At 34.0% G+C, this 13,475-nt stretch overlaps 1 protein-coding gene across 8 annotated transcripts in view; it reads right to left on the reverse strand.

Moving 5' to 3' along the window:
• The window catches only part of LOC117411383 (protein dispatched homolog 1-like), a 131,691-nt gene that overhangs the window by 36,306 nt on the left and 81,910 nt on the right, over positions 1–13,475 (reverse strand). For 4 of the 8 annotated variants that reach the window (XM_059025295.1, XM_034018805.3, XM_034018804.3 and 1 more), the window contains one exon: positions 3,074–3,641. In XM_059025295.1, coding sequence (XP_058881278.1) covers positions 3,074–3,600 — 527 coding nt within the window. In that variant the 5' untranslated portion in view covers positions 3,601–3,641. Of the gene's footprint in view, positions 1–3,073; positions 3,642–6,436; positions 6,918–13,475 lie in introns of those variants that run through there. The other 4 variants (XM_059025296.1, XM_034018807.3, XM_034018809.3 and 1 more) reach the window with 4 other exon arrangements.

Consider the following 13,475-nt stretch of genomic DNA (forward strand, 5'->3'; position numbering starts at 1 on the left):
AAATTAATTTAGTCACTGACAATAGAGAAGTAGCAGTACTTTTGCAGAAGGCACAATATTCAGTTGCCCTAAGTAATTCAATGTAGAGCCAGTATGGTGTGTGACCCAGTGCTTTTCATTGTTGTTTTGTTAATGTATCAATTACACAAATTCACTTTTTCACATAGGCCACACACATCTTTTAAATATGAATGTTTTTTTATTTATTTTTAAGTCAACTTTAAAATCTCCAAGCTGTCAAAAATTGAAAAACAAGCAGAGGCTTATTACAGAAACTTTGGTAACGCTTTATATTGCGTGGCATAAATTAATATTAAATAGATATGCAATTGCATATTAAATTTACATTCAATTATTCCTTGTTACTTTCCATTAAAAAGTCAGATTAACTAATTTTCAATAAACAACATGTAAACAATGGGAAATTATTACATATTTTCAAGGGTAACAAAACTTAATATAAATGGACGTGATATGCAATTACATTTTCAATCGACATTTGGTTAACATTTCGCAAGAAACCAGCTATTGCATATTTATTAAATATTAATTTAACATTAATTTAATATGCAATTATTAAATTTAATATTAATTTATGCCACGCAATATAAAGCGTTACTGAAACTTCTTAAATGGAACACAAACCAAAAAACGAAAAAATAAACCTCACAAGACTGAAGCCAAACTATAATTATTTATCTGCAAAAATGTCTGGTCCCAAAACCTTTTTTTTTTTGCTTTTTGGTAATAACAATTATTTGACTGAAATGAAGGAAAATGTAAGCAAACTTGCAAGATGTTCCTGGGAAACTGCCATAAATAAATACACACTTTGAATAACATAGCTTTATAGGACTAAGACACAGTTACACATATTGACAAGTAGCAAGTTTTATGGCATACCTACTCTACATAAAGACAAGTTCTAACATTTCCTCCAGACAAAGTATTCTGAATACAACTTATAATATTCAACTTCCAGAAATTATGGGAACTCCCAGACTTTAAACTGTGTGACCTTAAGAGACTACTGAAGTATTGAGCATTACCAGTAATTGGCCTCTTATTAAAGTGAATAAGACAGACATTAAACTTGGGCCACAAAGAGAATCCAGCAGTGCATTAAATCATTTGGCTGTAAATATGATCTGATTTGCTGGTTGGTACACATACAGCAGTTGTATGTTACCTGACATCATATTCGCATACAGTCATACAGTATGTTTAGTTTGAAGCTAACTTACTATACATGGTTTGACTAAATCAACAGCAACACAACCAGTAGTACAAAACAAATGAATGATCATTTGATCTTATTACACCCCACACTGGTGGATTTATAGTAGATGTACAGCAGTCGCATGCAGAATGCTGAGCCAAGAACTTTTTGGGGAATATTCTAGGGATAATGGGGTTCCCATTAATTTAGAATGACACTGTATGCAATACAACAGTTTAAAATTATTAGCTTAATTGGATGGGAACTGAACAAGTACATATTTCTGTTTTGTGTTTGGAAACCCAATAGTCACAGTGCCTGTGGCATTGAAGGAAGCAAGATTTGCTAGAAATTGATAAAACTAGCAATCCACAGCTTTCACATTGCTGCATGAGTCAGTAACTTAATTTGTTTATTTTTTGTACAGGTTAAAACAGCAATTTGAGACTTTGAAATCCGGTAATTTTAATTTATTTGTGTGTTAAGCAATGAGTAATAGGCATATTTCTCTATTACCGGGACACAATCCATCTTGTTGGGGGGGAATAAATGTTTGTTAGGTCATGCTAAGTGTAATGTCTCACTTTCCCATGTATCTTTACTTCTTAAGTGTTGTCTGTTAAAACAGTTATAAATGGCAAGCTGAAACAATAGCTGCAAGTATCTGCTGAATCAAACCAAGCAAGTCTTTCTAATGTGTTAACTGTTAGAACATGGTGGCAAACTGTACCAACAAAATTATTTTTTGGCACAAATTCTTTAAAACAAGATGTAAATTAAGTTCTTATTTTGAAGTTTGTAACATTTTATTGTTTCCTTTCTGTGACTGTTAAACTAGTTATCAAAAAATTAAAAAATAAAAAACGTTAGATAATGATGAACAGCATCATCATCACTTCATATTCATTACTGGTTATAAGTTATTGGTTATAAGCTGGCAATCTGTGTTGCTTAATGTTATTAACGTTCAACACATACTGGATGTTTTATGCCATGAGACACACCTTGTCGGATGATATATTAAAGCTAATACATTTTGAAAGTGCCCCAAGGATAGTTTGGCTAGTTTACTTAGATTTGTTCCTCCGATAACCTGCCAGAGTACCCTCATTCCTGACACTGGCCTTGATGCTTTAATCTGTCTGGCCATGTTAAATGTACTGTACCACATTTATTAACTAGGATTTGAGCATTACAATCTGTAATCAAATTAAGATAGACATCAAAACTTTAGGAAAAGTACTTGCTCTTGGTTGCTAAAAAGAACTTGCTTAACAATCCTGTTGTTTACAACTCAAATGGATTGTGATGCCCTATGGCTGTTCTGTCCATGATCTCACCTAGATAAATATACTTAAATTAAATTAAACTGTATCATCCATGGCTCGTTACATTTTTTTGTCTGATTTTTATTTATTTGGTTTATTTATTTATTTGTTAACAGAAATGATGAACCTTCTATAACCTCTTAAATTATGTTTTTTAGTTAGGTTTTTTTTTTTTTTTTTGGTATGTACCAATTTACCTTTACAAAAATGTTTCTTTTTGCTAATTTGGTTATTGTTTTGCACAGTATCCTGTTTCTCCACCAGCAGGTAAACAAGATCCAATACAGCCTTATACATGGACAAAGAAAAGCCTTGTTTACGGCAGGGAACAAGAATCTCAAGCTAAATTCAGATGACTTAATCCCAACTAAAAAGAGGACAATGCCAAAGCCATTCAAACCAAGCTCAGGATGATCAATCAGACAGCTGCAGTTTTACATTATAATTAGGCACCAGCCGCAAACTGAGGTCTTTCTAAAACAGTGGAGTCAAACTGTTACTGGCAATTTCAGTGGAGTTTCCTTACCTCATGCTGGCCACACACGGCTGTACAGGCTGATGCTGAAAATGGTCTTGCCAGCGGTGATGCAAACAGAATGATGGAGAGGGCTGGAGGCAGCAGGTGGTTTGATGGACAGGCGAATGGTTTTGGCAGACAGCCGGATAGTCAGGGTGCTGATGCGGGCAACAAGAAGTCAGTGGGGAGGTTACAGGGCTACTGCCACCCACTGAATGACAGTCTTGTTGGTTATTATGGCAACATAAAGGGTGATGGAATGGACAACGATGGCAGCACTGAGGCAATGCTTGTTGCTTTAACTGGGGAGGCCTTTGGTTGTCTGAAGGAAGTGAGGATGGTTTAAGTGTGCCGTTTTGTTTGATGCTGCCATTTTGACTCACTTTTGTCCGCTGCACCTCCTTGGGCGACTGCTGGTTGGGGGAGGCGGTGATGTCTCCATCGGTGGAGGAGGTGGTGCTGAGACCGGTAGCATTGGATGGGATGCTGCCATTGCTGTGAACCAGAAAGTCACCATTCCCGTTACTCATAGCCATGCTCTTGTCACCTCGAGCCTCTTGCAGAGTCAGCCACTCGTCTGGAAGAAAAATGTTTTTTTTACATCATGTTCCATGAGATATAAGCACATAAGAAAATGTACAGATGACAGGCAGCCATATGGCCAATATAAGCATGTCTAATTCCTATTAGCTGATTGACCTCAAAACTTTGTCGTTTATTAACATTCTTATTTTGTTTATTATTAAATAATTAAAAAAAATACAAAAACATTGTAATAATCTACTGGTTCACACACAATACAGTTTACCTACAACTTTTCCATACAACATATAACCATTACATCATGAAACAACAATAAATTATGTTTTTATTTTGTATTTTCCACATTAGAAAGCACAACGGATTTTAGAGATCAATATGTATTACCTACATTATATGTTTAAATAAAACCCTGGCAACTAGAACATATTTTTGTTAATATTTGCTTTGTGGCCATAAACATGCTTCTGTACTGTACATGCACTTACCATGCTATTACATTATATAGCCATTCTAAAATTAGGCACATCTACTGCAGAATAAACATGAATCGATTTTTAATTTAAATTAATGCATGGGAGTGACAGGGTGGAAATCCCTGCATAAATCAATTCTATTTATATTGTTTTGAAATGCAGGAATAAGTGCCGACAACCTGATTGTAAAAAAATGCTATCTACGAGTCAATCATTAGGTGATAACTGTTACTGACCAAATTAAAACTGAATGCAAAAGGGACAGCAGTACAGTGCAATACAAAATAATCCTTTGAACTTGGAAATTGGCAAGCAAAAAAACTAAGTGTTGCGAAAAACAAACAGTTAAGACTTGTGCAAAGCAGCCAAAGTTTGTAAATAAAAAGATGAAACAGCACAGTATGCATGGCAATAAAATTTAACAAGAATATTTTCAGTGCCAACAGGCCTTATAAAATAGTAAAGCTGACTTTGAAGACACATTGCTATCTTAGACGCTACAGAAGAAAGACATTGATAAGCCTTAACAAGGAAGACGCATAATGAAACCTATAATATACCCTGCTTATTTAATGTAATTATGTGCCCCCAAAGAAACAGCAATAGTGCATTTGGCAAATAAAGTGATGATTGAGATAACGTAGAGCACATGATGGGATGAGAAGAGTTTGACTTCAAAGCTTTTAAATTACAAGAAATGGAAACCCAGCAGATGGCAGGTGCATCGAGGAAAACAAAATGCAGAGTGGCTTTAATATAAAATGAAAACCACAACAATAAATCAAGAACCTAAACAGTTAGTAGAGGCGTTAGTCAACTTCTCTATTTACTGTATCAAATTATAAATGATAAGGTATAACATCTGCATACCAATCTAACTTTTTAAAATGAGAGACTATGTAAAACATGAGTACACAGTTGCAAAGTACTACAATTATTTTGACATAAGTATAACACAACTTCATCAAAAAGAAAAAAGTACAAATGAGACAGCACCACTAAATTTGAAAATAAATAATCCAAAATTGCCTTTGCAGTCCAGTAGACAAATATTTTAACTTAAAAAAAAATACACAAAGCAAAAAAAACAAATCTGCTTTTATCAACCGAAAATAAATAAACAAAACAAACAAATAAATTAAAATAATCAACAGCTAGCATCAAACTTAGCTATTACTATGCACCATCTTAAAAGAAAAAAATATTTCTTTAAGAAAACCCTGTTAAAACATATTCCTGCAACAATATTTGAAAAGAAACACAAAACATGACATTATTGGTGCAAACAAAAAGTAGTATGCAATGATTAAAAATATTTAAAAATCACCATTTAACTTTGGCTGTTGAGATTCATTCCAAAAATGTCTTTAAAATTCCACAGTTTGCAGTCGCTTATATTTTAACAGTTTTGTCAACGACCACACATCCCAGCTTTATTCCTAAACTTTAATAGAACATTGATTGATGATTGCCTCAGCTGGGGGAGAGTCGCATTATACTGTAGGTGTCCATTTAGGTGCTTTAAAACTATTATGATTAAATGTCAAAAGTCTTGCTTTTATACTCTACATATTACAATCCTACTTGTGTGCTACAACTACTGCATTTTTTTTTTTTTTTTTTATAGGTTTTTAGAAACGACTTGATTTTACTGTAAGCTACCAATTACATTACAAAGTTGTACATAACCCTAGTTTAAAGAACATGTACACACAAATGTAGTCTCTAGTGAACTACTGCTATGCTAAATAACCCGCCTCCAAAAAAAAAACAGTCAATCTCTTTGTCAACTGACTCCTCTGTAAGAAACAGTAAGTTTGACACTCTTTCTATTTGAAACAATTCTGCAGTCAAACACCTACAAGTTCATGTTAGAGTGTTTGAAATATTGGTTTGTGTTTTGCTGAATGTAAACAGATACAGTGTACAATAACTTAAAAAAAAATACACACATGGGACCGGTTATCACTTATATTCAGTTGTAAAAATATAAATGTGAAAAAAAAAATTAAAAAAGGATTGCATGACAAAGTATACTGTAGTTATAATTTCTCCAATATGCCTAATATTTATCACTTGAAAGACAGCATTTTGAAACATTACTCAGATAAGAGGAATTCCTTGAAAAAGAAATACAAATACAAAAATGCTAAAAACAGCATCATGAATCACGCATAATCACGATAATACGAACCACTATATGGGAGATGGCTCCAGGGTGCTTTTTACTGTACATTTATTCAATGTAGTACAATATAAGTAGGCTACATTTTACAACTGAAAGGTTAAAAAAAAGTCTTTGGAACACAGTAATTACATAGAATCACCCTCTTTGTAATAAAAGCTAAGAACGTACCTTTCTGCGGATATCGTAAAATCAAGTTATCAGCAGTTTAAAAATGTCCTGGAAAGGTCTGGTTTACAAAATCCACGTCCAAACACACAGCATGAAGATCAACAAGTCTTTCCTACACGGCAGAGCAGTCTGAATGACAAGCACATGCAGTCTGTCTTGGACTGGGCATGCTGTGGGCTGGAACTTTATTAGCGTTTGCTTTGTGATAGGACAGCTGAGTTCCCCTTGTACTAAAACCACAGGGGCAATGTCCTTAAGGCAACAGCTGGTGTGGCGAGGGCTTTCTCCCAGCACAAGGTCAGTTGGCCAGGATGTGAAGATGACATGTGCAATTTTAGCCTCTTCCTGCTCCCACTTGAACATTTTGCCATTTGGATTATCTCTATTTCTTGCAAATATCTGAAGGAAATTCATAGAGTAGTAGCACAAGTGTGCTGCTTTTCTTTTCTTTTTTTTTATTGATACCACAAGCATACGAATACATTATCCCAAAAAATACCAACTTTCATTTATGATGAACAAAGATTTAGTTTGAAACAATATATTTATTTTAGGTGGAAATAATTATTGCTATCAAATTTGATCATTTTCTATAAGGCTGTCTTTACTGTGCAAGACAGGCAATAAAATAGCTTCTGTGTTGTTAAAATGTATAATTACCTGTAATGTCCTGCACCTGTGTGTTTGCTAAATAATGATCCTGTAAGTGTCAAAGATCAACTAATGATCACTTGAGGCACCACATAATTTAAAAGCATTTGACAACCCTGTATAAATCTCATTATTGGTTTTTATCTTTATTTTAATACCCTGCAAGCAGGATTAGGTCTCTGAGGTGCCTTGATCTCAACATAAACCAATAACTCATACTGCATTATATGAATCAGGGTTTTACAGTATATACTGTTTAGCACTGCGGTGGAACAATGTAAACTTGATTATGTTTACACATTTTTTTCAGCAATGACTACCCTATATTGTCCTTTGCTACAAAGCAATTCAAGGTAGTAAAACACAACAGATATAGATATAGATATATATATATATATATATATATATATATATATATAGATATAGATATAGATATAGATATAGATATATTATATATATATATATATATATATATATATATATATATATATATATATATATATATATATATATATATATATATATATTAGGGTTGTCAAGCAATTCAAATGATTTGTGATTAATCTCACGATTAAAAAAATGTATTTAATCTAGTTAATCTCAAATTTTAATAAACTGATACAATTAGTACATCCATCTAATTTAAATTTGTTTTATTACTGATGCTATTATTAATTACTATTATTAAGCTTAACTGTAAATAAAATGGTTTAAATTTGTACATATTTGTTTATTTAACCAGGAAATGTACCCATGAGACAGTCACCAAAGTTTACTAGGGGAAATAATTTAGAAATTACAAATACAACCAAAACATGCGGTTCAAGCTTGATCAGCAGCATACAGAGATCAGAAAACTGAACAAATAGGATATCTATTTTTAAATGTGATTGTGGACTGAAATTAAAAAAAAAATAAAATTATAAATATGTAGCTACAGTAAACACTTCTAGAAAATATGTTCATTGTGAAGAAAACATTAAAAAAAAGTCATATCCAAAAACTGCAAACTAAAACTAAAAAGAAAAATTGGTAAGCTTACATACTGCCCCCCCCCCCCCAACTGCTACTCTCTTTAAAAAAATAAAAATTAAAAAAAGTCTTATATTATAATACTTAGCTTGATTTATGGGCTTGCAGCGATCGTGAATTTCTGGTTGAAACTGGTGGTTTAATTCTTTGTTGTATTGCTGTTGTCTGTAGCAGAAGAGCTGCTAGTGTATTTTGAGAAGTGAAGGCGTGCTCAGCACGCAGGTGGTACAGCAGCAGACTAGATGTACTTCTATGTTTTGGAACTCACTTTGACAGTAGACATGTAGTTTTTCATTTTATCATCTGGTATAATTCTGCCTATCTTGTAAAATAAAACAAAAGCAAAAATATGTTGCTGTAAGAGACTACTTTGTAGACCAACACCCCAATACATCCAGAACCCACAATACTGAATTAATAGCTACTGTATAGCAATTTGACACTTCGTGAAAGAAAATGGTCTGGGGGAGATTTACTTTTACTTTTGGTCTACACCTTATCCAGTTGTTTAAAACTTTCAGTTCAATTAAATACACTCAACCAAAAATAACTGCAGCATACTGACCATCGCCTTATTTTTATTCCCATAAGCAATCATTATAGCAATATTCACCCGCTACAACATCACTAACAACAGAACACAATGGCAGACGCTAATCATTTTGTTAAATTGTGTATGTAGGTTAACAACCTGTTTTAATGTCATCCCTTAAGTACCACATTTCCTTCAGCGTCTTTAAAACTGAACTACAAATTTGTATGTTGTTGATTCGTCCGGAGTAAGGCGCTTCAGGAATATTGATTCCAGCAGGCTCTACACATACACCTAATCCCAACCTTAAAGAAGGATTCAGAACAATTTAGCCTACATAGTTTTCCAAAACACAGAATACATACTACATTTTTAGCTATGGAGGACAGTTAGAAACATTATTACTGTGATATGAATATTGCATTTTTTTCCCCTTACAATTGATAAATCAACACACAATATTTTTGTTCCAACCCTAAAAGCAGGGTAGTTCTAGTTACTTTGTGCTGCTGTAGTGGAAGAACACTCAATATAGAGCAAGGGCATGAATAGTCTGCATCCAGTTCAAGTATTTGTTCCAGTAATGTCCTTAATTATTAAACTGACCCAGTAAAGCCCCCAACCAGGTTCATAGAGAGCTCTGTAGCTGAAGTCTGTGTTTTTGCATGAACTGCTTAAACTGGCTACTACTCTAGGTCCAAAGGAGGGCCTCCATGATCCAAATAACTTTGAAAACTGTGGAATGCAGCATTTGCATTCATTTCCTCTTCTATGTCTACACTGCAAAGACAAATCCTAGAATTTATGCCTGGCTTGTGCCAACAGGGCAGTTTTCAAGCAGGTATAACAAAGTATTGTGCCATCCATCACAGTTTGGTGAGAACAGAACTGAATTTACCAGAAAATCTGTATTTTTTTATTCCTCTCACACAATCCTAGTTTTTTTGTATCTTAAACATAATAGTTTTATACCCAAAACCCTAATCATGCCAGTATACTTCAAGTGGTATTTGAAATAACTTGCTGTTAACCAAGCCACTTGAATTCAAAATGGAATCCAAACATCCCAATACATTTTAAATGAACTCAATGACCAGAATACAAGTTGAACTATATATATATATTTTTAAGTAAAGCTGTGTAGTATGTTGAATAGGTCAGACCAGAAATATATATTTCACGTTCTTTCAACGAGGATCTGGCTATTTAAAAACTAAAAGATGTCATACTTCCAAATTCCTTTTCAACCCACTGTGTTTTCAACTTGATACATCCGGTGTTGAGTCACACAATGCAAAAAGCTCAAGGGAAGACAACACAGTGGTAAAATATCAGTGCAATCTGTTTGGGATTAACTTTGATGTACAAAACAACAATAGTCTACCTTTAAAGAGGGAGAAATGAAAAGAAAATCCTGTATAAAAGGAATGTCTTTAGCATGGTCCAAATTATAAGCTTTAATTTAGTGTAATGATAAGCTCATACCCTACGAGTTGACACTAGATATCCTTGTCAGGGATAAATCGGAGAATATCATTCATTATCCTGTCACTAAACACTCACTTGCGGCTGTTTGGAATGAAAATATCCCCTTTAATTATTTTCTTTCATTCTAACTATTGTAGACCTACCTTTTGAAAAACCAAACACTTTGGGTGACTTATTTAGAATTGCATTTATATCGTGATTGTTTAATAATGTGGACCCAAAATTAAAAACTTCTGGCAATCTTACTTGGTTTAACTTAAAGCTGCAGTGTCCAATAATATACTAAAACGTATTTATTGATGTCTGTTATTGTTACTATATTCTAAACTACGTAATACAGGCATATAACATTTTACTTAGAAAAATATAGTACTGAGAACATGTAAAACATAATATACAGGACACTGTACTTTATATGGTAAATTATCAGAATTTCTGTAGAATGTTTTGATCTAAACCACAAATTATGTTATGATTAAGCCTATACAAATATAAAAAAGGTACGGTATTTTACAATCCAGATATATATTTTTTACAATCTTACAGGTCTACACAGTTTGAAGTTGAATCATATGTCTTATTAAACTTGACAACATTACATCAAAGGGTACTGAAGCTCTAACTATATCAAAAGTAACTACAAGAGACTTACATGCCAAGAGCAGTGAATATGGTTTACTCTACTTAAGACACGCCAGTATGTGAAAGTGAATTGGAAAACTTAAAAATCAGAACATTTCCACAAGTTGTGTTTTATTTTGATATACATGTGTACTGAGAAGCAGATACAGTCCTTAAATTCAACTGGCATTCTGTAGTGCAACTATTGTATCAGGCTGAAGCAACAAGTTTAAATACATTACTGAATTATTTATAGCTCAAAATATACAGGTTGCTTTCAAGAAAACTGACAATTATATGTCTGTCCCACCCCACCCTCGCCCACAAACTTCAATCATATAATAGTTCAAGTTTCCTCCAGGATAAATCTTTAAAATATTCTGACTGTAAAACATGCTTTACCAATGCCTTGGGTACAAAATGAATGCTGTTCTCATTCCAGATACCAGAGAAATACAATTTCAAAGCAACCTAAAAAAGAAAGGCTTCCTGCTATAAGTTAAACATCACACGACTTGTTTTCTGATACTCAAGTGATTTTTTTACTGAGATTTAATATGAGATTTTTACTGAGATTTAATATGTATATAAAAATGTAGGGAGGGTCAGACATTTTACCGGTACTGGATCTCTGGCTTTTATTAAACAAACAAACAAACAAACAAACAAATAAATAAGAGAAATATATGCATTCACCTACTGCTTTCAGTAACTCATTTAGATAAATCCTCAGTGTTATAATAGGAAGACAAACAGGACCACATGGTACATACTGACATCCCTCTGTAGTCAAGCAACTTAACTATCAGGGCCCCAATCAAGACAGGATGACTACAAAAATATATTCCCGTAGTGAGGTGACTTATCAAAAGCAATATTACATACAGAATCAATACCTCCTCAGTCCCTCAACTTCTATAGAACACTTATTAAACTTGCTTCACTATGAATAGTGATGTTGGTATCTTCAATGTTAATTACCTCACATTCCAATAAGACATGCAAGTTGTACTGCTGCACATAGAATCATGTAACATCTATCCCTGAAGTGGAAACATTTTTATTTTCCACTTGCACACATATAAAAAAGGCTTTTGATGTCAGTGCCTGTTCCTTAGACAAATACAAGGAATACAGAAAATGCTACTGAAGAAGCCACTGAAGCTACAGCCTGGGAGGTTGTTTCTCACTCCACAAAAGCAAGACAAGCGCTCTAATCACTTTGTTTTTACAAGGGATTTCGGTAAAGTAGTGTCAAAGCTTTTTAAAGCAACGTGCAGAAGAGCATTCTTCTGCTTTTGTCCTGCACCTATCCCCTGCCCCCCTACCCTCACCCACCTTTCCTGCAAAGGGAAATGACACGGCAGACTACTTTTTCCTCTCACAAAGAGCATTGAGTGCTTTAAGCAAACGAACACAGCTAGCAGTTCATACAGAGAGTTCTATTTGATCTGAAGCCTGCCGAGATGTTAATGAAGGCAGAGGCAGACAAGGCAAGGGAAAGCTTGTTTGAGCACAAATTTTACGTGTATTCATCAGACCAGCTTTCTCTTTGAGTGGCTGCCCAAACATAGCCCTCACAATCCGGAGTCAATCTTTTCTCACTGCCTCTTAGCAAACACATGGGAGCCTGGGAATTTCTCCTGCATACAGATAAATCAAGGACCAGCCCTTTCACAGTGCTAACCTTTAGAAGGAGATGTTAAATTTCTCTGGGACTCTCTGATTTCACATGGTGTAAATTACTTAAAAGGTGCACTATCTCCTTCAAGGATAATAACGTGATATATCAAAACATATAAATGTTATACCCTTCCAGCAAGAGAAATTGAAGTTTAACAGGTTACTGCATGCTGCAAACACACTCAGAAATCACCTTGATATTAACGGGTAAACCCGCCTCACAAAATCCAAAACAATTCAGACTACTAGTGTTTGTGAAAATAGCGGATTAAATTTTGAACCACTATGAACATGTTTTATTCATGATGAAAAATTAAAGAAAGGCATATAGCTGTATGTCAATAACAAACTAAAATTAAAAATCTAACCTCAGGAATCAGTGATTCAGCAACATTTATATGAAAAAAAGGTCAGGCAGATTTTGTTAAAACACAAAATCTGAAGTTTGCCCATAAACGTAATCTTTCTTTGAAGTATTTGCAACAAAAGAATATGTATTAAAATTACTAAAACTGCCTATTGAATATAGTGTCCTGGTTCTACACATATCATACTACTTTATATAATCCTTGTGGCATGTTTCAAACCACAATCTAACCATTTACTGTACAGCTATGGCCAGTAAATGGTTAGATATGTTACCCATGCTCAGAACTACCTATAACTGTAAAGTACTTTGACTTCTACCTGGAAATCTCCCAGGATCCAAGAATGTTCACAAATCAGTGCCCTCCCTACTGTATTTACCTTCAAGAATACAAAACATACATTTTTTGCTTTGGATCTAAATTACTTCAGTATCCAACAGTCGCAGGTCTGTGTGTCGCAGGCTCCTGTCCGCTGCTGGTGCTGCATAGCATCAAAATATAAGTAACATAACCCCCTGTAAGGCACTTTAATTTTAAACACAACTGGGTTTCTCTCTCTCTCTCTCTCTCTCTCTCTCTCTCTCTCTCTCTCTCTCTCTCTTGGAAAAGTTAGGGGAGTGGGTAACAGATCAAAATCCATGTCAATATAAATATACATTTTATC

This window comes from Acipenser ruthenus, chromosome 6 (genome assembly GCF_902713425.1).
Source record: "Acipenser ruthenus chromosome 6, fAciRut3.2 maternal haplotype, whole genome shotgun sequence".
Taxonomy (NCBI): domain Eukaryota; kingdom Metazoa; phylum Chordata; class Actinopteri; order Acipenseriformes; family Acipenseridae; genus Acipenser; species Acipenser ruthenus.